General features: G+C 39.9%; 3 protein-coding genes and 1 long non-coding RNA gene across 5 annotated transcripts; 2 read left to right on the forward strand and 2 right to left on the reverse strand.

The window, feature by feature from the left end:
* The first annotated feature begins 2,642 nt into the window (after positions 1 to 2,642).
* LOC146559628 (uncharacterized) lies at positions 2,643 to 5,070 on the forward strand. Its single transcript, XR_014888376.1, has 2 exons — positions 2,643 to 2,965; positions 4,541 to 5,070. It is a non-coding gene; the product is annotated as an uncharacterized LOC146559628 (long non-coding RNA).
* Positions 4,351 to 7,690, reverse strand: bloc1s3 (biogenesis of lysosomal organelles complex-1, subunit 3). Its single transcript, XM_085245737.1, has 5 exons — positions 7,626 to 7,690; positions 7,407 to 7,510; positions 7,094 to 7,268; positions 6,723 to 6,823; positions 4,351 to 5,733 (listed from the first exon to the last, which is right to left on the reverse strand). The coding sequence occupies exons 2-5, from the start codon at positions 7,506 to 7,508 to the stop codon at positions 5,548 to 5,550; spliced, it is 564 nt and encodes a 187-aa protein (XP_085101863.1). The 5' UTR covers positions 7,509 to 7,510; positions 7,626 to 7,690; the 3' UTR covers positions 4,351 to 5,547.
* A 94-nt stretch (positions 7,691 to 7,784) lies between these two features.
* trappc6bl (trafficking protein particle complex subunit 6B, like) lies at positions 7,785 to 13,329 on the forward strand. 2 transcript variants are annotated; one of them, XR_014888375.1, is made up of 8 exons: positions 7,785 to 8,046; positions 8,366 to 8,463; positions 8,618 to 8,685; positions 8,766 to 8,883; positions 9,434 to 9,517; positions 9,676 to 9,769; positions 10,644 to 10,808; positions 12,354 to 13,329. XR_014888375.1 is itself a non-coding variant. In XM_085245738.1 (7 exons), the coding sequence occupies exons 2-7, from the start codon at positions 8,368 to 8,370 to the stop codon at positions 10,676 to 10,678; spliced, it is 495 nt and encodes a 164-aa protein (XP_085101864.1). In that variant the 5' UTR covers positions 7,785 to 8,046; positions 8,366 to 8,367; the 3' UTR covers positions 10,679 to 13,329. The 2 variants fall into 2 exon arrangements, 1 of the variants encoding a protein (XP_085101864.1); XM_085245738.1 differs by having other exon boundaries at positions 10,644 to 13,329.
* A 3,210-nt stretch (positions 13,330 to 16,539) lies between these two features.
* LOC146559631 (mRNA decay activator protein ZFP36L1) lies at positions 16,540 to 20,745 on the reverse strand. The gene is made up of 2 exons (XM_085245735.1): positions 20,557 to 20,745; positions 16,540 to 19,390 (listed from the first exon to the last, which is right to left on the reverse strand). The coding sequence occupies exons 1-2, from the start codon at positions 20,608 to 20,610 to the stop codon at positions 18,161 to 18,163; spliced, it is 1,284 nt and encodes a 427-aa protein (XP_085101861.1). The 5' UTR covers positions 20,611 to 20,745; the 3' UTR covers positions 16,540 to 18,160.
* Positions 20,746 to 23,110: the final 2,365 nt, after the last annotated feature.

The following is a 23,110-nucleotide window of genomic DNA, read 5'->3' on the forward strand; positions in this document are numbered from 1 at the left end:
TGAACAAATTGGAGTCTATTAGATAGATATGATACAAACCACTGCAGTGCAGTACCTGTAATACCTACAGCATGTTCTAATTGCTCTAATAGGATATTATGGTCAACAGTATCGAACGCTGCACTAAGGTCTAGCAGGACAAGCACAGAGATGAGTCCACTGTCAGAGGCCATAAGAAGATCATTTGTAACCTTCACTAAAGCTGTTTCTGTGCTGTGATGAGCTCTGAAACCTGACTGAAACTCTTCAAATAAACCATTCCTCTGCAGATGACCTGTTAGCTGTTTGACAACTACTCTTTCAAGGATTTTTGATATGAAAGGAAGGTTGGAGATTGGCCTATAATTAGCTAAGACTGCTGGGTCTAGAGATGGCTTTTTGAGTAAAGGTTTAACTACAGCTAGCTTGAAGGCCTGTGGTACATAGCTGATTATTAGAGATAGGTTGATCATATTTAAGATCGAAGAATTAATTAATGGCAGGACTTCTTTGAGCAGTTTTGTAGGAATGGGGTCTAAAAGACACGTTGATGGCTTGGAGGAAGTAATTATTGAAGTTAACTCAGAAAGATCAATTAGAGAAAAAGAGTCTAACTTAACATCAATGGTACTAAGAGTAGCTGTAGATAATATTACATCTGTGGGATGATTACTGGTAATTTTTTCTCTAATGATAAACATTTTTTTTTTTTACAACTCTGGGTGATAAGCACTGGACACAGAATGAGAAATGCCAAGGGAGATTAAAGTCAGTTTAAATGCTCGGGATAGAAGTTAGTTCCCTGGTCTGTTTGTACTGTTTTTGGGAGACCAAAGGTAGTAAAAAATTTGATTAGTGCCTTAGTAATGTTTGCAGTGGTGATCCTCCGCAGAGGAATTGCTTCAGGGAACCACGTGGATAAGCACATTATGGTCAATAAAAACTGATTACCTGCCCGTGTTCTTGGCAACGAACCAACACAATCGACCAAAACGTGTTCAAATGGCTCACCAACAGCAGGTATTGGACATAGTGGGGCGGGGGCACAGTTTGGTTTGCCCACTAGTTGACACGTGTGACAGGTATTACAATACCTTGCAACATCTGCCGGCCAGAAGAAGTGCTGCAGAATATGGTCATATGCTTTAGTTATCCCCAAATGTCCTGACCATGAATGATCATGGGCTAATTGTAGCACATGCTGACGCAAACTAGCCGGGACCACTATCTGTTGGACCACACTACAGTCCTCCCCTGGCTTTGAGGTCCACCTGCGCATTAACAATCCATCACAAACAAAAAATGTCTGCTTCCTGTCTCCTGTCGGACCATCACTCTCATCTACGGCAGCAAAACATTTGGCTAATGACAGGTCCTCTTTCTGAGCAATCATAAGGGCCTCCCGCGTGAGGAGCGGGGGGGGGCTGCGGGTTCAGGAGCAGGCTCAGCTACCTCTTGAGCCAGTTCCTTGGCATCAGGACCTGCCTCCTCCTCGGAGGGCATCACATCCTTTTCCAAAATAGAGCCAACCACCGACTCTGACAAGTCAACCACTTCTCCCTGCCGATGGGCGTGTGACCAGGTAAGAACACCTACAGGAAATACATCCGGGTGGTGCCGGCTTAAAGCATCTGACAAAGGCCTGAGGTCAGGAGTCTTCGTGACCTCTGGGGTAGGATAAACCTTCCCACCTGCAATGTCATTGCCCATTATAAAATCCATGCCATCAATCGGGAAGCAAGGACACACGGCCACAGGAAAAATATAAATGTGAAAGATGTAACAACTCTCAACATTTTTAGTCAAGTATTGTAAATTTGTTAAAGATTGATACGATAAAATAGAAGAAAAGTGCACATTGTCTACACAAAATAGCATGTTTATTAGGCATATTCAGTTTCTTTGTTGCCATACATTTATGGTTGGACTGCATTACTGTTAACCAGATCCAGATGATTAATTATTAATGCAAGTGTTCTCATGTCAGCACTCATCTGATTTCTATATACTTGCACATTTAAAGCATATGAATTTATTTAGGATTGATTTAAGTAAGAGCAGAATCAGTGACCAAACGTGCGACTGGTTAGATACTGTCTCTTGTGGTTGCATTTGGTTTAAGTAACAAGGCCTGAAGGAGTTAGACCACGACCCTAATTGACACCTCACCTCGGGTTGAAATACACCCCCAGTGGATCTTTATTTCAGAGGTTCATCAGCGGCAAAAACTGCTCGTGATGGCAATCTGCACTAGGCTGTGTATATCTGCTCCTTTCACCTTCATAGTTTAAGGTGCAAAATGAAGACCAGTGTACTAAGGAAGCAACGGCACTTAAAGAAGGGGATGTTTTCAAGCAACAGCAGCTGGTAGATTGAAACATCCCCAAAATATTGCATTTCTAAAGTGTTCTTAAACATTATTCATTCACGAATCCTCAGATAAAAAAAGCAGACTTATCTATCATACTCATACATGAATGCAAGTGAAATCTGTGATGTCACCATGAAATATTTGAGGCCCTTCACTCCCATGGTAACATTACCCAGTGGACACACACATCCACACACATCCACACACTCATGCAGCAGCAAGCCAACTTTACATGACCTGACACAGAAATAGTGGCAGAGCAGCTGAGCAGCTTCTTGGCCTTGTGTAGCAGTCTGTGATGCACGACGCACAAAACAAAACCAGAAAAACCAGCATCTCTTTATTCGCTCACATTACAAGACCTGTGGGTCCCCGGAGCCCTGGGAGAGGAGGATACAAGTGGCTTTAAATCTGAGAGCAACCGGTCGCGCACGCAGTCCTGCCAGTCGTCATCTCTGTGAACATTTGGATCTATTTGCTTTGGGAGTGGATTGTCATTGACGTCGAAGTAGTTTTTATTGCTCTCTGAGGGATTCTGAAGCGTGAAAAATGGAGCCCGGTTTGGAGCCAAGGGACGACAGAGGAAAGAGAACACCAGAAAGAAACACCAGAGAGGTAAAGTGCACAAAATTATGAGTATTTTATTTTCCCCAAAGGAAAGGTGACTTATGTTTATAAACTTTAAGAACAAAATATATTAAATAAATAAAAATTTTAACTCCTCAAGACTGTTTTTTTTTTTTAAGATATCACTTTTAAAAGACAGAGAAAGAAACTAAAGTGTGTGCTAATAGGCACCTGAGTGCAAATGACAGAATGTAATTGAATAGCTCATATGGGTCAAATAACTTACATGAGACATATTTATTATATTCAATACAAGTGGGACATAAAATGTGTACAGATACAAACCTACATGTGAACAAATCATAGATACAAAAAAAGAATATAATACTTCTTACTGCAAGTCTAATAAAACAAACAAAAAAACTTAGATACAACTTTATCAAATGTAAAACTTTTCGGGACATGAAATGTGTCCAGATGTGGAGCTAATTACAAGGAACGGAATAGAACCGAATAGAAATGTTTTATTTGATCAGAGGTCTGGTTTGTGGCTGGTGTAATGCATGTGACAATGACGCCATCTGGTGGCTGATATATGTCACATCCAATAGAAATCTTGACTTTTCGTTGTGGGAGAAGAAGGTAAAATAAATACAGCTCAGCTCTATCAAAAATTTAACATCTTCCAAAATTAGTGCAGGAATTTAAAGTGTTACATTTTGGGTATAATTAAATCTAAGTCCAGACTTCTGAGGCAGAAGAGCTCCTACTCCTCCTTCAGGCTGATTCAACCTCGCTGCCATAATGAATGCTTCAGGAAATCATTCCTGCTGTTCTCTATAAATCTGTATAATAACTCTTTATTCTGATTGGTGAACAGCTGTCAAGCATCGGATCCCAAACATAATTTTGTATTATACCTTCATGGAGCTGTTTGTCATAGATTTATAGTGTACAAATTATTTATTATTCAATTTGCACTTCTCTCTTACACAGTGCTAGCTGTTTTTACTGTTTTTAAGTAACTTTATTTTTTCATTTTGCGCTTTTTACAACTGTTGTAAATATGTAAATTCCTGCGCTATCTCATAGTATAAGACCCTTACTGGTAGATTCTATTCTATAGATAGATGGCCTACAATCTGTCAAAAATAAGTCCAACATATCTCTTATTAATGATGATTGAGCCAGAGAGAACATCCCAAACACAAAGTAGAAGCTGCAATCGGTTTTTGGCAAAGTGACTTTTATATCTTTTATTTATCTGGGTAAAAAGTCTCTTTAAGATTAAAAGTGTTTTTTAAGAGAGATCTGGCCAAGAGGGCAGCTAAAGTTGTAACAAATATAACAAATATATCACAATTTTATAAGCATTTAAAAAAAAGGACTATATTAATGATAATGTGGGTACAATAATGCAGAGATAAAAAAAATACTTCCAAAACAGATCATTTGTTTATTATATATATATAACCCCATTCATAAATCCTCTTCAATACAGTCAACTGACTAATAGCAGTAAATATATTAAACATAAAAACCCCACACATACCTGTGCTTTCCCTACTCTGTTTCCATTCTGCACAGCGGCGACTCACTTTACTGTACATCTCTGTCTTTCAGGTGTCGGACGATCTTGTATGTGCAAATCATCAGTCAGTAATGTGCAAGGTTGACCCTGATCACCTGCTCGGCCTTGTGGGCATTGTGGGCACAGTGCTCAACCTGCTGGTTGTGGTGTTAGTGTACATCTACACCCCTGTCTGATGCAACTACAAACACACCAAACAGAAGGATTTATAGCTCTTGCAAGAGTCCTGTCTTTTGATAATGTTTGTGTTACATTATTGATATTAAGGAGAATAATTTACTGGTAATCACTTATATAAAGCCGCAGCTGTAATTACAGAAGTTCAATTGCACAAAGTGACAGATGTTCCGCATATGATCTTTCTTTGCAAATTGCGTCTGCAATGTTACCACTTTATTTCCAGATTCATTAAGAATTGTAGAGAATTACACTGCAATTATTAGAAAATCAACAGGATCAAAGAACATTGCTTTTATACTGTATGGATGTTTCCTGCTTGTTTGATGTGGTTTTGTAAACTGAATTTTGCAAATAAATTTGTCTTTGCACACCAACAGAGCAGTATTCTGGTGTATATTTGCATTTATTTTTTGAAGCAAACATTCATTTTTTATATACACAGGAAGAAATAACCCAATTTTTTATTTATAGCTGCAAGCCTACTTCTTTGACCCATCACAGAGGACTGGCAAACAGCAGGGAAAGAACAGGATGTGCCTCATAAAAAAATCATCAAATAGTGACATAAAAACAGTGTTGGAGGGAACAAGTGGATCCTCTCCAGTTCTATGTAAAATATAAATCCAAGTGTAACTCTGCAAATCAAGAAATGACAGAACTATCGTAACTCCATTAACGAGGACGGCTAGCATTAGAACAGGTGTAGTGTGTGATTGTTAAATCCATGTATGTACACGTACTGCATTTTTTAGATAAAGAAGCCAGCGTGTTATTTTGTCCAGCTCACTCTGGTATTCGGAGAAAATATACCCATAACAATGATCAAACATCACAATATGTTTGTTTTGAAAGAAACAATTTAAGGTGCAGGAGCAGTAGAATTATTTAAATGATTAATGTTTATATCAGGCAATATCTGATAGCTGGTGATGATGTCAATCTTTTCAGAAACAGCCTTCAGGTCGTCCAGGATTAATCTGATGCTGTGGGACGCGTTGATGATGGCGCTCTGCGATGCATTCAGCTGTGATGTTGCACTGCGCACCTTTCACATAAAAAAAAGAAAAAGCCAGATAACTTAATATTCTGAATTTGCAGAATCTATGTAATCAGCGAGTTAACTACTAGTCAGACAAAATATTTACATCTGTTCTACTTTTTATCATTTGAAGTATCACTGTATTATCCACGGGAGACCGTCCTCTCTCCCTTTCTCTTCGCCCTACTTCACAGACATCTGCTACCTTCAGAAATTTTCTGATAACTCTACAGTAGTAGGATGTATGGGTAATAGACGGCAATGAGGAAGAGTACAGAACTGAAGAACCTTGTGACGTCGTGTAAGCAAAACCATCTGCAACTTACCTTTGCAAACAACCCTATTCCCCTTCATAGGGTCTGTGCCGAAACAGTAGAGGATGACCAACACCACGGTGCTCACATTGTCAATTAATCGGACAGAAGCCATTTCTATTTTCTCAGACGATTGAGGCCCTTTAACATCTACTGGACAAAGCTCAGGATATTTTATAAGTCTGTGGTGGCCAGTGACATCCTCTATTCTGTGGTGTGATGCAGAGTTGGTTTGAGGGTAGCGGATAATGACGGACTCAGTAAATGGATCCACCAAGACAGTAATGTTCTGAGTGTGGAGACTCTCTGATAAAGGCTTTAGAAAAAAACCAGGAGGGCAGGCCAAGTTAAAGTCAATAATGGACAGTATTTTAGCACCCTCTACATATCGCGCTTGAAGAGTCACAGGAGCATGTTCAGTAAAATACACTTTTAAGCATTATGCACCACAGAACTCCATAGGAAGTCCTTTCAACTTGTGACCATCATCCTTCATAACTTTTCCTTATGAGATTTGGACTAGTTTCACTTCTAATGTCTTCTGTAAACTGTATATAGCATTATTTGATATTTGGAATATTTGAAAAATGAAGTTTTACTTGTTTTACTTGTCTAAATACATATCCCCGCGACCCTGAAAAGGATAAGCGGAAGCGAATGGATGGATAAATATCAACCTACCTCCCTGCTGGCACTGCCATAGACTTGTTGTAGTGTCTGTCCCACATCAGCATACAGTCGGCTGTTAGACTCCTGCAGCTTTTGTTGTAACAGGGTCTCACCTGAAAACAGAATTATGTGCTGAAGTTACTCAGAGCAAAACTAGATTGGTCTTTAAGTTCACTTTTAAATTTGTGACGAGACACTGTAAAGGCCCACTTCCAAATCCTCTCAAAACTGTCAAACACATCTCAGTGTTATTAAAACAAAGCCGATACATATGAGACAACCTTGAAATTGTTAACTAGTAAGAAAAGACTAGTATGCATAGTCTTGGATTGGGTTGGCCGTACTTTCACACAATAAGCACTGGAGTTTTTATTCATCTTTACCGTGTGGCCTGTGTGAGGGGCTCGGTCTGTCTTCCACTATGGAGTGCATGTCAGGGTGGTCTCTAACTACAATTAGAGGAGGGAGGTCTCTCTTTAATATCTGAGCGCTGTCATGGGTCCCAGGAGCCTGCTCCGGGTCACCCTCGCTGTCCGTTTCAGACGCCTCCCCTGGAACCTGAAAGCATCCATAAAAAAAGATACAAAAAATAAATTAAAATGTAGATTCATGGCTGAATCTAAATTTTAAGTCACTGGCTGAAGTGCATAAATCACTCTCAAAACCACGCATACAGGATAACGCATGCAGGACAACCTTGGCTCCGACCGAGGGAGTCAGAGAGGTGATGTAGACTTCATCATCGGAGTCTGTTTCAGACGCTTCGCCCTGGACCACTATCGGGTACCTGCCGGCCATGACTGCGAAAACATAAACAACATCTTACTTCAGGTTTATTCAGCTAGAAATAGCAATGCCATTAAATGTGTCTTATATAATGCAGACTTCATTGAAATGAAAATAAAAGTCACAAACCTTCCCTGAAAGACCAAAACACAAATCACATGAGCAACAAGGAAGTAGCAACGGACGTTTCATGCCTATTGGACATTCAAGACATGACGTTTCAGCCCAGAATAGGATGATAGCGCTCACGAGTCTGTTTGTACATCACACCGGCGTACGTCGAAAGTTAGCGCCGGCTGGTAATAGCTTTCGGAGAAGCTGGACGTTTGTTATTACATATTACACGAAAACAACTGTTTTGTTTTATTAATAACAATTTTATCACACAATTTTGGTTGTTGTGGCACATGAAATACATATGTTTTCTCCATGTTACCAGTTTTAGGTTAGAAACTCCTAACTCCGCGTGTGTACAACTTAAGGAATGAGCTGGCCGTTATATCGAGCGCCAACCAGGAAGCAGACTTCGTGCTCTACAGTCACTTTACAGGTACTGTCAATTTACAATTTCAGCTGGTTTAATTTAGATTAAAGAAATGTATGACATACGTTAATATGATACCTCCTTCTCCAGAACTTTCCATATACGGGAGTAATAAAAATAGTTATTTTTAGCGTGGGGGGCAGTGTTAGTGAACCGTACTAGCTGTTTGGCGCTAACCATCTTAGCTTCCGTTAAGCTGCTGCTCGGTATTTTCATATCGTTAGCTTCATAGCACTTATGCTATGAAGCTAACGATATTTATTGCTGGTTTTGTCTGTTGGAGCACATTTAAGCCATCGGACTGTCACTATTGTGTGTTCACCAGGGATGGCGGACGAGACTCTGTTTGAATTTCTCCACATGGAGATCGTGTCACATGTTTACAAGGAGCAGCAATCCAGCAAAGGAACCATGGACAACAAGGTGTGTTAAGGAGTTGCCTATAATGTCATGTAGTAAAACAATTTTTTCCGGTTTTAGAACACAGCTCCCCCTTATATTATAATATTGTGACGTCATGTTCACAGTTTTACATGATATACTGTTCAAATTAATCGCTTGCATTTTATCTTTTTAGGACAGAGCAGTCTGTGTTTCTGTCCTGGAAGGTATGGGCTTCAGAGTGGGACAAGGACTTATTGAGAGGTAAGTCACACATGTAAATGCTGAGTTAAGTGGAGTCTTCCTTTATAGTGAGTGTCTCATCACTTGTTTGCTCTTTCTAGGTTGACCAGGGACTCTCCCAGCTTTAAGGATGAATTGGATATAATGAAATTTATCTGTAAAGACTTCTGGACTAAGGTGTTTAGGAGACAGGTGGACAACCTCAGAACAAATCATCAGGTAAAATGTTACACCATGCAGTATGTTACTACCAAATTAGTAAGTAGGTTTTGTGTAGTGTTTGTTCAAGCTTCAGTTATATATCCTGTAACAGACGTTTTTGGCCTTCACAACAGGAAATTTGATCTCTTGTGAAACAGAGACTTTGCAATGCATCACTGTTTGTAGTGGATGATTACTGTGATGAAGAACATAAACGTCTCTAAAAGGTTTAGTGTCAAAGTTGACTTAAACGTGTCCTGTTGATTTTTCTTGTAAATAAACAAAAGCGCTTGAGAGTTAACAAAGGCCTTAGATGGATTTCTTTCTCTGAAAAATTCTGTATCTTTTACTTTCATGTCTATCCGCTATTGTTGCAACTTTAAAACCCTAAACATTGAACATTTTGTTACAGTGCAGTTTTCTGTTGGGTCCTTGTATTCATATGGATGTTAAATTGAACTCTTAAATCTTAGGAACCTTTCCCAGCAATCAGGAAATACAATCACATGTATTGCTGGTTAAAATGAGTTATCTTTTAATATAATGTCTTGTTTATTTTCCACACCAGGGGACCTATGTTCTGCAGGATAACAAGTTTAATTTGCTGACCCAGCTGTCCAATGGAAAGCAGTACCTTGATCAGGCTCCTAAGGTTAGAATAGTCACAGACACACTCATGTTCCTGCATTCCTAAAGACTACATATAGAACAAGTATCACTAGGTGCTTAAGGGTTTGTATTTTGGCATACAGCCAACAAAACCTGAATGTCATAATGCAATAGAGACTAATTTGTGCGTGTGTGTCTCAGTACCTTGCTTTTTCATGTGGTGTGGTGAGAGGAGCCCTATCTAATCTGGGTTTGGAGAGTGTGGTAACAGCTGAGGTCTCCGTCATGCCATCCTGTAAGTGCTTTGTGAAAACATAATTATTTTACTGTAAGGAAAAGTTAGTCAGACTAACATGCTTATTACCTTTCAGTCAACCATTGTTACTGTACTTGTGAGCTTCTGTTAGGTCTGGTTTAATTAGATTTATAATGTACACATAACTAGCAGTTCTAGTCTTGAGCTACCCCTCATTTCTTCATATTTTGCTTGGAAAATGGGAAATAGCTGCAGCAAAACCTGTGCAAACATACATGGAAATAAAGCGAAAACACAGTTTGTGCAGTAGCAAAGTCAAAGTTTGGTATGACCAACTCTTTTAGGCAAGCTTGCTTGTAACTTCTTTATGTAAGTAGTCTCCAGGAATAGTTCTCCAGGCTTCTTGAAAGACATTCAAAACTCAAGGGGGAGATACTACCAGCTGGTGATGTGTGAATTAAAAATGTTTATTTTTTATTTTTATTTTTTTATGTCAAACTGTGTTATTTTGAACACTTTTTTGTAGATTAAGCCAAAGAAACTGGATTAAATTGAGTTTTTACGACAGCCTGCTAGTAACAGAGTGTCGAATAATACAATTTCAAGTCTTTCCCAAGCTGTTATGTGTAGACACAACACAGATTCATCTGTTGAGTTAGGTGCTATTTTTATGCTTGAATGAGTCACAGGTCACTTTTAAGTAGCTTAACAAACAAAAAACATTCCTTTGTAAGATCTTGAGAAAACCCGGGGCAACTATATTGTGCAAGACAACTTCAAAAGATTACAAGAAAGTCTGTCTAATTGGAAGGAAAATATAAAGAAATGAGGAGTGGCTCAAGACTTTTGCATAGTCCTGTACCTTAAAGGACAGTACAGATGGATAATATTTTATGCATTTTTATCTTCTCAGGTAAGTTTCAGGTGGTCATCCAGAAGTTGCCCTAATCTTCTGCCCACATGGTGCCAAAAGAGAAAATAATGGTTCCTGTTTTCCCACTGATGAGTGAAGCCATAAAGCGAATCAAACATCCACAAAAGGGTCCAGCAGGACTGCTGACGTTCTGCTGACCACCAGGTACAACTGATTGGTAAAAACAGGTAGCCAGGGCTCAAATATAAATCCTTTTGGATACTGATTCTGGTTTTGAAGGTTTTTGCTTATTTTACATTCTCAACTCAAGTTATTTTTTTATCTGCTAAGCACTGGCTTCCAACTGAATACTATGAAGTTAAAGTGAATGTGTAGTTATTAACAGGATATGTATTCTTTGTAATGTGTTGCAGTGCTTAGTCTGAAAATTGGAAAAAGTTTAAAAAACAAAAATACTACAGGAGGACAATCCGCATAAGTCAAGAGAAAACATCTTTGTGGATGGCATTTAATGCAATCTTTTTCAGCATCCATTCCATTGGTGGCTAATGAACCTTTGCAAATCATTACATCTGGCTGATTGCATTCATTATTCAGTGCTTACTGTTCTTTACAGAAAAAGCTGTATCCAATTCCTGGTGCTTCGCTCTGGTTTTTAGTTTTGACTTCAGGAGAGAAGTCTTTCATGTAGTAGTGGGAATCACTTAGACTTTTTCTAAGGCAAAATGCAAATCTAGAATAATACACTGGTAGAAATATTTGAGTTTCTTCAAGTTATGTGAATGTAATACGTTTCTAGAACAATAATTTGTACAATTTTTTTCCAAGTGGAATGATACGAGCTTATTTGTTGTTCTATGTAGTGGTCTCACATTTAAGAGTGGAGTAGACTTGAATGTATTTCTATGTTATTTTTCATCATGATGGATGTGTTTTCTCTTGTTAGAGCATTGATATTTAAATGTGACATTTTTCCTGGAATTTAGTAAGTAAGCTGTAAAACATGTTGGGGTTTACAATGAAAGTTAATCATACAGTTGTCAGGCAGTTGGATAATATTTATTATTTATTCTTTTTTTCCCCCCCAACTAAACCACTTTGTTGAATGGATTTAAAATGCTGTGACAAGAAAACAACAAAACAAGGTTTGTTAAACATAAAATGTAAGACCATAAAATGATCACTTCTCTGGGAAAGGCTGTTACTGTTGCTGCCACTAGGGGGACACATACAGCTGTTATCTGGTTGTTCAGTCTGATGTCACTAGCCGTGTCTGGGCCTAAACTCCGCTGCAGGTCCATATATCAAACGATCACTATGGCATTACTGAGAGTTGAAAAACTGTCTAAAGTCTTTCATCTTTAATAAATTGATCAGCGTTCTGCTCTACCAGGTGTAACAATTGAGTTTAACATCTAGGCATCCATAAAAATGGAATTTATGACATTTAACAGAGTTAAAGTTAGCAGGAAGTTAGCTCGCTAGCTTCTATCTAAATACAATATAGCATGTCCTGACTGCGGGGTTTTGGAAACAAATGAAAACGTACAGCTCTGCTATCACTTCCAACATAAATGAAAACAGAAAGCTAAAACAGCTGTGACGTTTGTAGGGTTACTGAAGTTTGGCTAGCTGGTATATAATGATTTGCTACGTGACCGCTAGCGACTCAGCTATGTTAGCATAATATAAACAAGCTAACTTTTTTTCCACTCGATAAAAGTTAACGTGAGTGTTCTCGGTGGTCAGGAACAAATGTAATCGCATGGCAGGATGCTGTAAAAGGACCAAACTTCAGCCAGGAGAACAACTGAGATAATCCATCCACAATACGAGGTTAGTCATTCATATACTGCTGCATGGGCTGGGCTGTAGTTACATCCTAAGGTTTTAAAAACTGAGCTTAAATAAATGATTAGCGGTAATAAAAGCCGAGGGAGGTCAACAGTGATCACTGACTGTTTTAGGAGCTTTTTGAGATTATATAGAAGAAAATACATAACATTAAACATGTTAACAACACAAAAGCCATATTAAACGCAGACTACTTTAGGCCCGGAAGTAGGATTCGTCACGTCATCACTTAACAATCGGATTACAATATGTCTGATACTTTGAGTTTAGATTCACCATGTTGTTGAGGTATGTCCAGAATCTTGTTGTCCGTTCTGTCTTTTTCAAGTAATTTCTTCAGATTTGGCTATGCAGACCCCCCCAAGTGTTGAGGTCATCACAGTTACTTTCATCAGTTCTTCAAATAACATTGGTGTAATTATTCCATGATACCTGACCCATACATAAATTTAGTTCTTTTTTTTTTTCTTTTTTAATTTATGATAGAAAACATTTCCATTTAAGAAAAAAAAAAGACTTGAAGTTGACAATTACAGCTTATATCAAGGCTTTTTCATGTGAAAGGTAAAAGAAAAAGATAGGAAGTGGTTTTACTCTGCTCTACTTCTTAAGCATTAAGATTAGTCTATACTTTTAATAACAAAAAGATCAACCTTAACTTGAAGCCTTGTTTGCCTATACCTCCAAGGTTGGTCAAAACACAAGTTGGTACAGTTTTTGATATGGCACAACACTGACATTATTGCACATGTTGTGGTTTTCATCTGGTTCTGTTTCTGTCTCCAATCTAAGGAAAATACCTCCTGTTGTGTTCCAGTATTTCACTGCCTTTGGTGGGAAAATTTTACTCAATAAAGGTCTTTACATACAACTTTGTTTCCCTTCGGTGTGTCTGGCTCAAGCTTGGGCTTTCAGAGGTTGTAGTGTTGATTCTAATTTCCACAACTGTTCATACTGCTGTGACAGCAGTTATTATTCTGGAAAAACATCTGGTCTGATGAGTCTCAGTTTCTGCTGTAACATTTAGATGGTAGTGCTGGAATTTGGCATGAAAGCATGGATCCATCCTGCCTTGTATTATTGGTTCAGTATGTTTGTAGCGTAGTAATGTTGTTAAGATCTTTAAATCATCTTAAACTCAAATTGTACTCAAATGGCCTCCACATTGCCCAGATTTCAAACCAATAGAGCACCTTTGGGATGTGTTAGGACAAGAGATTTATGTAATGAATGTGCACATCTGCAGCAGCAGTGTGATGCTATCATGTCAACATGCAGTGAACTCTCTGGAATGTTTTCACCACCTTCCTGAATCTATGCTATTAAGAATTAAGGCTAACGGGGGTCTAACCCAGTACTAATAAGGTGTAACTAATGAGTTGGCCAGTGAGCGTATGTTCTTGACTCTCTTGTCTTTGGCACTTGTAACTGGGTTATCTTCTTATTTTGGAGGCCCTAAAGATAAGGGTACTTGAATGAGCTTAAAATTCCAAAAAATAAAAAGCTAAATAAGGTCACTGCTTATAAGTATGCTGCCTTTCGACCCTTGCTGTGCATCTTAGGTAATAGCAACCTGAGTGAAGGGCTGGACGTGAAAGAAAAAAAACAGACATTGAGTTAGATGTCTGCATAAATGTGTAGCATCTGCCTACTGCCCACTCTTTTGCCTATTTGTTGCAACTCATTAAACACTTAGTCCAAATACCATTTGGAAAGAAGGGGGGAGCAGAAGGATGGATTAGAGAAAAAAAAAAGACTAGGAGGGGGTCGAATTGTAGAAAGTTGAAGGAGACAGAGAGTGGGCTTTAGGAAAATTAGATGGAGAGAGAATGAAGAGCCTCAACAGGAGGCTGAAGGGTGAAAAGTGGAAAGGAGAAGTTTATTAGAGGCTGAGGGAGGCAGAAAAGAGAAAGATGGAGGGGGCGTGATGATGAGGAGAGGAAAGAGTGAGCGTGAGAGAAGTACCTTGCGTCTGTACATAAATGCCTGAAACAATAAGGAGTGAGGGAATCTGAGACTGGCTCTCAGGACGGTGAGCAACAGCCGTTTTGTGCCGCGCCACACGGCTTGGCCTCCCTTCCTCCTGCTCTACCTCGCATCACAATGTCACCAAATGCGGTCACAAAGAAGAACGGTGAATGCGAGCGGAAGAAAAGGAGGGGGTGTGTTCATGGCTGGAGAAAAGAAAGGTGTTGGGGGGGGGCGTGCAAGTTAAACCAGCATTCGTATTCCTAAACTGATGACTTGCTACAATTCAGCTACACTGTCCACACAAACCGACTGAAGTCTTTTGTTGTGTGAGAAGCTGCGAGAGAACCTGTTTCAGTTTATTTGAAATAAGTACAAGAAAACTAAAACATCACCAGCTGCAATTTAAAATCTGTGTTTAACTCCCTAAAATGTGTACTATGTATTGATTCAAAGTCAAATATGGTTCAAAGCAATCTAAGTAAGCTGTGTCACTTCCATGCGTCCACAAAGAAGTGTGAAGGTATTTTTTTCTGTTTTTATTATTATTATCATTACATCTCACAAACGCAAAAGGCCGCGTTTTACTTCATCTGAGAAACCTAAAAACATATGTTGCTGCTTTTAATCTGTATGATCTCACATGATGACACCCGCTTTCATCCTCTCATACTGCCCTCCCTTTATTTTCTTCATCTCCACTTTTCTTCTTCCCCTTTTATCACTTTTCTGTCGTCACACCAGCGCATTCAACTTCCTCCACTCAAGCATGGTATGAGTAAGACTCTCACAGCCATATGTTGACCTGCGGTGGACCTGAATACAGCCATCTGCCTGTCTTTCCTATGTCCCACAGGGCAACCGGGAGAATATCTATAGAACACAATGCCTACACACACACACAGCAGATGCATGCCTCTAAACCCTTCACGGCCACTAATCACTACCAGACAGCCGGCCCATCTCATGTTAAGTGACAAAATAATAGCCCTTGTGTGTGTGCATGACAGAGAGATTCCTTGAGTATCAGGGGTGAGTAGGCATCTTAAGCCCTGAAATCATATTTTAATTTTTTTAATCAAGCCTGCCTTTTTGTAAAGTGTTTTTGTCAGATTGTCTCATATCAGGAACTGTTGCATTGCACTCCAATTATACTGGTATAGAGGGGGCAGGAGGTGAAAAGGAAGGGAGATGTAAGTAACCACAAAGTGAGGGATGTGGGATGGAATCAGGGAAGGCAGAAAGGAAATAAGCAGAAACTGAAGATTGGTAAGATTAAACCCCAAACAAAAGACATCTCATCTTTACATGAAATTTTAGTGACACTGCTCCACACTCCCACATTCACACCCCACTGTCGTATTACCCTCGACCACAGTGGCCGGGACAGCCATGACTGCACTGCCAAACTCGCTTAAATCCATTTTGATTTGCAAATTTGCTGCCAGAAACACACTGCTGCACCTGAACTTCGAGGATGCGAGAGACCACAGTGCTTTCCTCATTTTTAACCCCGAGACTTCGCTTCAGACTCCAGCAGCCACTGAGTTTTTAAAATCCACAAGTATCACTTTTCCCTTTAAGAAGCGAAGGCTAAGCTTTGTAGGGAAAATAAAAAGCCAAGACTTTTCCTGGATTTCAAAGGCTCTCATCAGTATTGCTTTCACACTCTTCACCTTGAGACTGCATCACAGAATACTTCTTAATCCTGGAAGTATAGGGAATACTTGTGTAGTGTAAACTACTGCATGAATACTTTAAAGGTTAGCCATCTAGAGGAAATAAACTTGAGATGAGCTTCATGAATGAGGTTTAGAGCTCAAATGGAATTATTTTATTGTATAGATACGGTTAACCTCAACGGCACAGGTCACTGGGGAAATGTGATAAACGAAAAGCAGAAATGACAGTTCACTGGTTTCCTGCACCTAAAACCTTACATCCTGTGAGCCTTTTTGCCAACGCTACATTAACGCCAGCATAGCATATATTAAACCCCCTCCCTTTTAAACATCTGCATTATTCAATAAAAGCAGTTTGCACATCAAATGTTAAAATCTTCACTTTTTACCTGCAGGTGGCAAACAGAAGTCAAAGAAAGACAGTTAAAAAAAACAAAACAAACTCCTTTATTTCCAGTACAAAAAAGCAAAATATATTAAACTTGATGCAAGCATTAACAACTCAAAAGTCCTCTATAAATATGTTAAAAATAAATTAAAGAAATTAATTTACTAAAGATCATCTTTACCACTAAACAGGCCTTAAACACGCTGATGAAAAAGGTTTTTTTGTTTTTAAATAGACCAACTACATCATTAACACAAGAAAAAACAATAAACAGCCAAGTAACATTTTCTAAAACACTATGCACACATACCTCTAACCCTACAGTAGGCTGACTCTAGCTTCGTAAGGCAAAAAAAAAAAAAAAAAAGACCTGGGAGCATATTACGCATGCATGTGACCAGGATACTTTTCAGTCTTAACAACAAAGGCATCAACAGAAAAGAGAAAAAAAAAAAAAGATTAATACTGAATAACAGAGAGATGGAGTGACGGAGTGAGAGTCTCACTTTACAAAAACTTACTGGGAATGTTTGTGTTTGAGATAAAAAAAACAAACAAACAAAAACAACAAAGAAAACCCCGAACACTTCAGCACCACAAACGACAACTTCTCAGAAAATAGTCACCTGGCTTCAAGCTCTGACCTCATCATTTCATATCGAACTAATTGGCTAGCTCCCGGCATGGATATTCAGCGCCTGGTACCTTGTGCTTTCCCAACCGTGCAATATGAACCCATATGCGCCCAAGCTCTCCTGACTGAGTCACTTTTCACTCTGCTGCAGAGTGGTTTAAATTTGGCAAATTGACACTTGACTGCTTGAGGTTTGTCAATAATGCACGAGAACCCAAAAAGCATCTGCAGTAGCCGCAGAAACGCAACGCCTCCGCTCACACTAGCTTACTCTCCTGATATAAAAGAAGACTCTCACCCCATGCTCGCATCTCTCCAAACACAGCAGCAAATCTTGGTTCAACAACGTAACAAGACCTGGTAAATAACACTACAGGTATACATTGTTTAAAAACGTAACATTCAGATTCGAGGCCAGCGATCTAAACACAGCCCCCAGATGGTACAACCACAAGAGGGAAGGGCGAAAAACAAAAACACTACTTCACGAGCTTATAAACATTACATAAACAATACAGTGTACATTAGATGGAAGAACTCCTAAACATACCGTCACATCGTGTTTGTCCTACTGAAACGAACGAGCAACAAACAGATGTCTTTGGCTTTCTCACATTCTTTAGATCTGTCGCAGTATGCTGACAGGAGGAAATTAAATTCACACTGTGATTACAAAATTCTTTGTTGGACTTTGCCATCCTAGCATATCATTTTGATAAAGCTTCAAAAGGTTTTTAAGGACACCATTAAAACATCTGTTTTGAGATATACCGTTTTGGTGAATCCGCCACATACAAACTGGAGTTTTAGCATCACTGTGCCTTGTGCAAATGACAGTGGCGTGCAGTGTGACAGCGTGTTAGGTCACCCAGTCGTTTTTTCACACAGAATGCTAAAAATGTCTTAGTTGTCAGTCAGTGTGTGAGCGGGGAGTGTGCGTTTAAGGGTCTGTGTTCTTAAGTATGGCTACGTGCGCAGTGGATATTCTGCGTATGGATACTCATGTACACATGTTCCAGCAATCTGCAGCTTAAAGGCAGAACCCAGTGGCATCCTCAGGAAGAGAGAGCTGACTGAAAACTAACAGACGTTTGCCGTTAGCTTCGTTAATGCCACCAGATGATTCGGAGCCGCTCAGTGAACCAGCAGAGCTGATCCCATCCTGGTCCTGGTCTGAGAGAGAAGTGTGGGACAGGGATCTAACACCAAGTGGCCCTGAAAGGACCCCCGCAGCACTGGGACTCTGCTGTAAGGAAGGGGAGCTCGTTGGAGATAACCCACTCGGAGAATAGCCGGAGTCAGGGGAGGGCATGAATGGAGACCTGGGATCCGGACCCACGGGAGGATGGTGCTGCTGAGCGGGGGAGGCCTCAAAGGCAGAGTTCATTTCTAGAAAGGCATGGGAGAGAAGATCAGTAATGTCTGCGCAGGAAGGAGAAGAGGCCGTTGGTGGGCATGTGAATGAGGTGGTGGCAAGAGAAACATGAGGAGTGAGGGCAGACTGAAAGGCCTGGTGGGGAGCTGAGGGAAACCCAGAGAAGCTGAAACTCTGCCGGATAAGACGTGGCCGATGGGAGCGGGAGGAGGAGGTGGAGGGCAGCTGCTGAGGAAGGCTTGAGGAGGAAGAACGAGAGAATGAAAGTTTATTTTCTTCCTCGCTGTTGTGAACAAAGTGACAGCGGATCCCATAGGGGCAGAAGCCGATGGTATGAAACGTACGGCACAGCTCAGTTTTATATTTTGGATGTCTGTTTAGATCACGTAGCTCTTCTGGCCCATGGGCAAACTGGCACTTCCCCCCATACTTGCACAAGCCGTTCTCGGTGAAAGACCGACACAGTTCGGTTTTATAGCGCGACGACGAAGAGGAGGCAGACACAGACGAGGAGGAACTGGTGTTCAGTGTGGCGGAGCTGATGTCACTTTGGGAGGATTTTGTGCCTGTCACAGGCCAGCCTAGACTTGCTCTTGTTGCACCACTGGTCTCTACCATGCTGAGAGAGCGCTGGGAAAAGAAGCCTGGCTTCTCCCACTGCGTGGAATTACCAAGCTGGGAAAGTAGATCACTCTCTGATTGCTGTCCCCGTTGGTTGGAGGTCAGAAGTGCACTGTCCGAAGCATTAGTGGGCAGGCAAGACAGGGAGGAGAGGGAAAATGAAGTGTTTCGACATGGCTCGCCGATGTAACCTGGTGTTCTCATGGCCAGACTTAGGGATGGCACTGTTCTGTTCGGCTCCCTCAGATTGAGATTCAGTAAATGCTGTATTTAAAAAAAACAAAAAGTCCACATCATTAGCCTGTACAAGCTACTATTAGTATTCAGCAATTTTAAAACTTATACATTTGCTAACTAGTTTATGCCAGTTTATGTTAGACATTAATATATGTTTTTGTTATTACCACTAAACACTAAAGGTTACATCTTCTGCTCTATTTGCACATTTCTGTTAAATGTTTTCATTGGAAATATTTTGAGTCAGGTGCCCTGATAGATTCAAGCATCAAGAACCAAGTTTCGGGGGTGGGGAGGTACTGGGCATTTGTATACAAGTACATAAAAAGCACACTTTTTCCAACTTGTGTCGTCAAAATAAATTTTTGACACATCGATCCATCCATATGCTTATTTTGTGCTGCATTGTACTGGCACGACAAATTCAGATATTTTAGATTCAAATCTGTAATACGTAGCGTCACCCCTCTTTCCGTTTGATTTTTGGATTCGTCCATCTAAACCTAAGGAACAAAAAAAAAAAAAAAACCTTCAAGACACGTTTTTTGCTCTGATAACTAAGACGAGCTATACAATGTTTCCATTCAGTGCACGGAATAAAATACGCAATGTTAACTTTAACAACAAACAAACAAAAGTATTACAAAACTTTTTTTTCCCCACTTCGAGCAAGTTTAGGACCTCTACACTTCAACACAGCTCTAACTGGGGACTTTAGTCTGTTAGCCATGACTTTTGTGACTTAACTTGTTGGGGTTATGTGTATAAATAAGATGCTTTACTGGCGAACTGTCTATCGAAGAAGCTATTAGCACGAAAACAGCGACCTTTAATAATTAATGACGTTAATTAACCGGCGTTGAGAGAAAATCACAAACTAGGCTCGATAATGAAATCGATAATTTCATGGGCCCAAGTTGCGATGGACTACAACAACTTGCTTTCTGGCAACTTAACGTCTGGTCAGAGTTAAACTTTCAGGTTACAGAACAGTCAAAAGACAGACGAAGAGTCTTAAAAGAGAAAGCCTGACACATTTTATCCACTAAAGCAGACTCGAAAAGATAACATGGAGACCGCAAACTCCGTAACAGCGCAGCTAGCAGGCTAACACCCTCCTCCTCTCCCCGACCTAGCCAACTTTCGCTCTCCGCTAAACTTTCTTTTGCGCTCTTATGGGGGGTTTGGTTTACCTTGCACATCATTTCTTCCAGCTCAGCAAACTGGTTCAGGGGATAAGATGGCATTTTGCTGAGCTATCAAAACCTTCGTCCGATCCCGTCTGCCCCTGCCGCGATAGACGTGGGCAACTCGCTGGCATGAGATGGTCAGAAGTTTCTAGTTATGTATGGGTGCTAAACAAGCCCAAGACCCGGACCACGTGTGGATTTAAAACCTAGCACCACTGTTGGCCACTCCCACGCCTCTGTGGATTCTGCAAAAAGTTGTTTTTCCACATCCTGCGGTTCTAAAGAAGGATGAGAATGAGGGATTATATGCAATAAATAAATAAATAAATACATTTATTGACTATAAGTTGAAAATTGATTATAAGATTGTATAATATGCATTATCTATCGCCTAGCTTCACTGATTTGGGTATTACACAATATATAGGCTAGATTTCTTAGTTTTGCGTATTTCATAGCTTTTTTTAATAGTTCTTTTTTTTTAACTGCTCTTTCTTCTCTTCTCTTCTCTTCTCTTCTCTTCTCCATGTACCTCTGTCTTTCACTATCCCTCTTGTTCATTTCAGCAGACAGTCTGGGGTTATCACCACAATGAATGGGCATTCTGAGGATATTTACAACTGGGGGTCCAACCAAAAAGAAAATAAAAAAAGAATTTAAGAAATAGTAGGAAAGCTGTAGCTTGATGATCCGGGCATGACCACAAGCTTAGAAAGCTGTAAATAGATAGGCTATCCTACAAAAAACAAATGTTAATATTTAATTGGTTTAATAATTAAATCTGTTAATTGTGGAAAGTCTTTTTTGTACATTTTTTTTTCAAATGTTAGTAATTTACTAATTTGCTAACACTGTATTTTCCTTATAGTGAATATGTGGTTTTATGACATCTCTAGTTCATTGGTACACAAGGGCTGGCCTTTTGAGTTTACTTTGATCAGACAACTGTTACACCGTTCTCTTGAAATACTTGTTTTCAGTTGATGCATAGTAGGAAATGAAAATGCAGGCAGATGGTTTCTTTTGCAGATGTGCTGCTTCTGACTCATAACTAGAAAAGGCCATTTCAAGGACAAAACAAAGAAACAGAAAACTGAGGCACTAAATGTGGATAAGGAGAAAAGTGGAGACAGCCTAACCCTATGACACAGACAAGAAGGAACGAAGGCGTTGATTTCAAAGGTGAAGACAGATGTGTGAAAAATTCCACTGCAGAGCAGAGCCTTGAGATGATTAGTCCCACTCTCTCGCACACACACACACACACACACACACACACACACACACACACACACACACACACACACACACACACACACACACACACACACACACACACAAAACAACAGGTTTAGTCCCTTTACCTTTACAAAGACAGGGAGTCTAAACCTTACCTTAGACACTACAATCATAAATTCAAGCCCTTCTGTCAACAGTAAGACAAGTCAGTCCTCACAAAGACAAAACATCAAGAACACGCAAGCACAAACACATCTGCCAGGACTTCGGCTGTCACACCTCGTACCAATTTTGACTGCATTCATAAGCAAGCAAACTGTTGGCTGCAACCTTAGTGAGCTGCTTTCAGTTTCTTCTGCAACTGATTCTGATTAGGACTTTTAAGTTTACCTTAGAATAGGTTCATTTGTGGCATCAGTGAAAATTCTTGAGTTCATTTGTAAGTTTAAACAAGTGGTATTAACAACCCAATGATATCCAGCCCACATGAAATCCCTGCAGGACCAGAGGAACATCTTAAAAGGTTGACAAAAATGACTCAGTCTGCCTCAGAAGTTCTTGAGTCCAAGTTGTAGCTCTGAGTCCCTTTTGAAAGATGAGTTCAGCTGAGAACAAAGCCTGCCGAAAAGCTTTGTTTTGCTCCAGCCAAGTGGTCACCATTAAGTGTGTGTTTTTTGTGTGCGAACGTGTTTGTGTGTGTTTGACAGAGGATTTCAATCTATTCCACCCCCAGTGAGCTGTAATGGTACAGGCCCACTCTACAGTCTGAAGGTTGGGGGTTTACTCAACATAAGTAATAAACTGCACATTATTTGTGACTTTTCCTTTCCCGTAGAAAGCAAATGAATTGGCTGCTTTTGCACATAATTGCTATTAAACAGTATGATAATAAACTGTGTGTGTGCCCACACAGATTCTTAAATCTCACGTACCACATTGTAAGTAATATGTATGTCTTTCACCCTTCAAAAGTTGTAGATCGCTTTGCAATTTTTGGCAAATTCATAGCGATTTCTAGTCTTGTGATTCGGTGTAATTCTGAGTTATGTCCCTGCTTTTGTTGTGATGCTTTATTAGCAGATATTTTAGAAGTAATGTCCAAACATACATGGACAAGAGTATTGGTCCATACCTCTTAATCTTTGCATTCAGGTGTTTTCAGTGCCATTGCCATAGGGAAAGAATTGGTTATTATACAGAGTTCAATAAATCTGAGTGTAATACTGTAACAGGGTGCCAGCACTGCAAGTAGTCAGTTAATGAAATTTCTTCACCCATAGATATTCGTCCATCATCTTTAACTGGTTATTCCAAAGTG

Source organism: Mchenga conophoros, linkage group LG14 (genome assembly GCF_057382185.1).
Source record: "Mchenga conophoros isolate Kocher_MC1m ecotype Shallow Benthic linkage group LG14, M_conophoros_male_GT1.1, whole genome shotgun sequence".
NCBI lineage: Eukaryota > Metazoa > Chordata > Actinopteri > Cichliformes > Cichlidae > Mchenga > Mchenga conophoros.

What these genes read in the sequence shown, in the direction of transcription:
- trappc6bl (XM_085245738.1), top strand. Translation starts at nt 8,368, where the DNA reads ATGGCGGACGAGACTCTGTTTGAATTTCTCCACATGGAGATCGTGTCA. An exon ending in GGACAAGGACTTATTGAGAG is followed by an intron (nt 8,686 to 8,765) that starts GTAAGTCACACA and finishes TGCTCTTTCTAG; the next exon opens with GTTGACCAGGGACTCTCCCA. An exon ending in ACCTCAGAACAAATCATCAG is followed by an intron (nt 8,884 to 9,433) that starts GTAAAATGTTAC and finishes TTTCCACACCAG; the next exon opens with GGGACCTATGTTCTGCAGGA.
- LOC146559631 (XM_085245735.1), bottom strand. Translation starts at nt 20,610, where the DNA reads ATGCCATCTTATCCCCTGAACCAGTTTGCTGAGCTGGAAGAAATGATG. An exon ending in TGGAAGAAATGATGTGCAAG is followed by an intron (nt 19,391 to 20,556) that starts GTAAACCAAACC and finishes TTTTAAATACAG; the next exon opens with CATTTACTGAATCTCAATCT.
- bloc1s3 (XM_085245737.1), bottom strand. Translation starts at nt 7,508, where the DNA reads ATGGCCGGCAGGTACCCGATAGTGGTCCAGGGCGAAGCGTCTGAAACA. An exon ending in CTCCCTCGGTCGGAGCCAAG is followed by an intron (nt 7,269 to 7,406) that starts GTTGTCCTGCAT and finishes GGATGCTTTCAG; the next exon opens with GTTCCAGGGGAGGCGTCTGA. An exon ending in ATGGCAGTGCCAGCAGGGAG is followed by an intron (nt 5,734 to 6,722) that starts GTAGGTTGATAT and finishes TTTATGTGAAAG; the next exon opens with GTGCGCAGTGCAACATCACA.